This window comes from Geospiza fortis, unplaced genomic scaffold (assembly GCF_000277835.1).
Source record: "Geospiza fortis unplaced genomic scaffold, GeoFor_1.0 scaffold130, whole genome shotgun sequence".
NCBI classification, from domain to species: domain Eukaryota; kingdom Metazoa; phylum Chordata; class Aves; order Passeriformes; family Thraupidae; genus Geospiza; species Geospiza fortis.
In genome coordinates this window covers 1,784,013-1,787,623 of record NW_005054300.1, presented here as the reverse complement: position 1 = coordinate 1,787,623, position 3,611 = coordinate 1,784,013, and the positions used below count along the sequence as shown (strand labels likewise).

The 3,611-nt window shown below is 46.6% G+C and overlaps 1 protein-coding gene across 1 annotated transcript; it reads left to right on the top strand.

The window, feature by feature from the left end:
- Positions 1 to 6: 6 nt before the first annotated feature.
- On the top strand, positions 7 to 3,349 carry ADRA2A (adrenoceptor alpha 2A). The gene has a single exon (XM_005416376.2). The coding sequence runs from the start codon at positions 43 to 45 to the stop codon at positions 1,375 to 1,377; it is 1,335 nt and encodes a 444-aa protein (XP_005416433.1). The 5' UTR covers positions 7 to 42; the 3' UTR covers positions 1,378 to 3,349.
- The last annotated feature ends 262 nt before the right edge of the window (positions 3,350 to 3,611 follow it).

Below are 3,611 nucleotides of genomic sequence, written 5' to 3'. Positions count from 1 at the left end.
GAGCCGGGGCGAAGGGCGGGGGTGTCCGCGCAGCCGGGGTTGATGTTTAACCTGGAGCGCCCGTTCACGGAGAGGGGCCACTTCTTCTCCTCCATGGAGTACCAGCGGCAGCTGGAGGAGGAGGAGGGCTACCCCCCTCCCGGCACTAATGGGACCTTCAACGACAGCGGGGCCGGCCCGGGCTGGGACGCGCCGTACCCTCTGCACACCACCATCACTCTCATCAGCCTGGCCAGCTTGCTCATGCTCTTCACCGTCTTTGGCAACGTCCTGGTCATCATCGCTGTCTTCACCAGCCGGGCGCTCAAAGCCCCCCAGAACCTCTTCCTGGTCTCCTTAGCCTCAGCTGACATCCTGGTGGCCACGCTGGTCATCCCCTTCACACTGGCAAATGAGGTGATGGGCTACTGGTACTTCGGTAAAGTGTGGTGTGAGATCTACCTGGCCTTGGATGTGCTGTTCTGCACCTCCTCCATCGTGCACCTCTGTGCCATCAGCCTGGACCGGTACTGGTCCATCACACAAGCCATCGAGTACAACCTCAAGCGTACCCCGCGACGCATCAAGTGCATCATCTTCATCGTCTGGGTCATCTCGGCTGTCATCTCCTTCCCACCACTCATCTCCATCGAGAAGAAGAGCGGGCAGCAGGCTGACCAGGGGGTGGCAGTGTGCAAGATCAACGATGAGAAGTGGTACATCATCTCTTCTAGCATTGGCTCCTTCTTTGCCCCCTGCCTCATCATGATCCTGGTCTACATGCGCATCTACCAGATAGCCAAGAGGAGAACGAGGGTCCCGCCGAACAAGCGGGCAGAGCGCCCTGAGAAGAAGCAGAATGGCTTGGCTGACAAGGAGGACCTGCCAGCCACGGCGCAGCTCAACGGGGAGAAGGCAGCAGGAGGCAGTGGCGGGCAAGAGGGAGAGGTCAATGGCATAGACATGGAGGAGACCTCTTCCTCTGAGCACCAGGAGAACAGCCAGTGCAAGAAGTCGGAGAAACCATCGAGAGGAAAGACCAAGACTAAGCTGAGCCAAATTAAGCCCGGGGACAGTTTGCCCAGGAAGACAGAGGAAGAGAGGAACACCAAAGGGTCCCGCTGGAGAGGCAGGCAGAACCGGGAGAAGCGCTTCACCTTTGTGCTTGCGGTGGTGATCGGGGTCTTTGTCATCTGCTGGTTCCCCTTCTTCTTCACCTACACATTGATGGCCATCTGCGAGAGCTGCTCCGTGCCTGACACCCTCTTCAAGTTCTTCTTCTGGTTCGGTTACTGCAACAGCTCCTTGAACCCCGTCATCTATACCATTTTCAACCATGACTTCAGACGGGCTTTCAAAAGGATCCTCTGCAGGATAGAGAGGAAAATGAGTGTTTGAAGGACCCTTTGCGACCGGCAGGACTAGCCAAGACTTTGTAGGAGTGTAAAGTACATCTCTCTTGGGCTGTGCTTGCATGGGAAGGTTTCCTTCAGCTCATGAGCAGGAAGCCTTTAAAACCTGAGACAAGCCTGTGGGAGCACTGGGCAGCAGCAGTGAGGAGCAGCAGGCAAGTGGAGGTCCGAGCTGTGGCATTCAACTTGCCAGGGGAGGATGGCCTTTGACTTACTTGGTTTATTTTGTTAGTTTTTTTTTTTTTCTTTTGCCAGAATCTCTCAGTGGATATTCTCATGACTGCTTAGTTTGACTCTTTAAAGGCAAACATCGTGCAGCTCTGTGAGATGAACAACAAAGAGGGAGTATGCCACGCCAGAGGTGTTGGCTTTTTTATTTTATTGTGTCTTTTTCCCCCCTGTTGTATATGTAATGAATTTTGACCCCCTTGTAAAATAGAGTATTGTATTCTTGAATTTGAATGTCTTAATTTTTGTAAGGCAAGCAGCTTTGAAACTGTGAATGCTTTAATTATCTTTGATACCTTAAAAGTCTTTCTTTTCCTACCCCCTGCACAGCCCCTCACTCAAAACCACTGACCAACTAGAGCCATCCTCCTAACTGACAGTTTGATAATATTACCAAAATCCCCAAATTACTGTTTTTTTTTTTGTTTGTTTGTTTTTTTGCTATAAGCTTAGGATCACAGACCTCACCAGACTGTCTGTTTTTGTTGCTATTTTTTTAATGTCATACCTGTTTCTGTTTAATTTCTGTGCTGCCTGTGACACAACACAGCTGAGATGGCACCTGCCATCTCGTTACTCGTGAGAGCAGAGCCTGACGGAGCGGTGGCTTTGCTATGCAGGCAGGGATGTCCCAGGCAACAGGGACTGTCTCTCCCTTGCAACGTGAGCCTTGGGACCCTGCCAAGCTCCCCAGAGTTAATCCTGTTTGATATTATACCACTCTGCAGCACTGAAATGTGTTCGATGCTCACTTGCTTCCTCCGCCTCAACTGTAAATAGGTAACGTTTCAAAGCAAACAGCAGGGCTCCGCATATCATTTTATCTCATCTGTGCTGATTTGTGATGGTTTAACTCCTGCAGGATTTCCTGCAGAGGGGAAGGGGTTTGTGCACAGTGGCCATTCGTCTTTCTCAATTAAGAAAGAGTTCAGTTTTTAACCTGCCAGTCTCATCTTTCCTAGGAAATAGGGAAGCATCCCTCTTTCAGTCTTATACAAGGCAAAACTCTGAAATGGGAAACTTAACTTCCAGTTTCTCCATTATTTTACAGTGTAATTAAGCTTTTTTTTTTTTTTAATCCAAGTGTAAATATTGTGAGATTGGAGCAGGAGAATACTGCTTTTACGCTCTTTCCTGAAATGGCTTTCAGCTCTTTGTGCTAAAAAAAAAAATCCAAAACAAAAATGGGCAGAACAAATCTAACATCCTTGTGCCATGAATAAATTTCTGGAGAACATTTATAGGAAAAACTTTTGATTTAACACAATAAATAAATGAATCTGCAAGTCTTTTAATGTTAGGAAAATAGCTTTATCAAATGCTGACAAGTCACAGAAATGGTTTGGAGAAAGCAAAGTTTGTATACGTTGAATGTGTAAATGAATTTGCCTTCTCTGGAGTTGTATGGTACACAGGAAGAGACTTTAAAAATACGTTTTTACTTTTGGGAAGTGTTTTGTTGATTTTGCTCTCTCTTTTGACTTTCTAATTAACTCCAAGTGTCCCCGGATGCATCTTGGGACTTGGAGAGCAGTGTTTACATTCACTTGCATTTTCAGAACTGAATCCTCAAGAGGTGAGGAAAGCAAATAAACTGTGCTTTAATGTAAAAAAAAAAAAAAAAAAAAAACAAAAAACAAAACCAAACCACGAGCAGAAGTTGCTATAATGGATGATTATTTTTATTAAATAAAAAAGCGTTTACAGATCAAGTGTGAAAATCCTCTGAATAATGTTAACTGTTTTATTGTATTGTATTTTATTTTATTTTCTGAACTGTTCACCGAGCTGCTGGTAGCTTTGGTCTTGCCATTTTTTGAAGAACACGCTGGGAAAAGCACTCGTGTTGTCTGAAAGGGATTGTCAGCCCAGGTAGGAACAATGGCTCTGTTCATTATGCAGTGGCATAATAACAAATGAGTCCTTGATATTTCTTGGGTATTTCCACCCCCCCTCCCCTCTTTGTGCCACGGGAAGGGCATTCATGTGTTT

Excerpts from the sequence above, each read along its gene's own strand:
- ADRA2A (XM_005416376.2), top strand. The coding sequence starts at position 43 with ATGTTTAACCTGGAGCGCCCGTTCACGGAGAGGGGCCACTTCTTCTCC.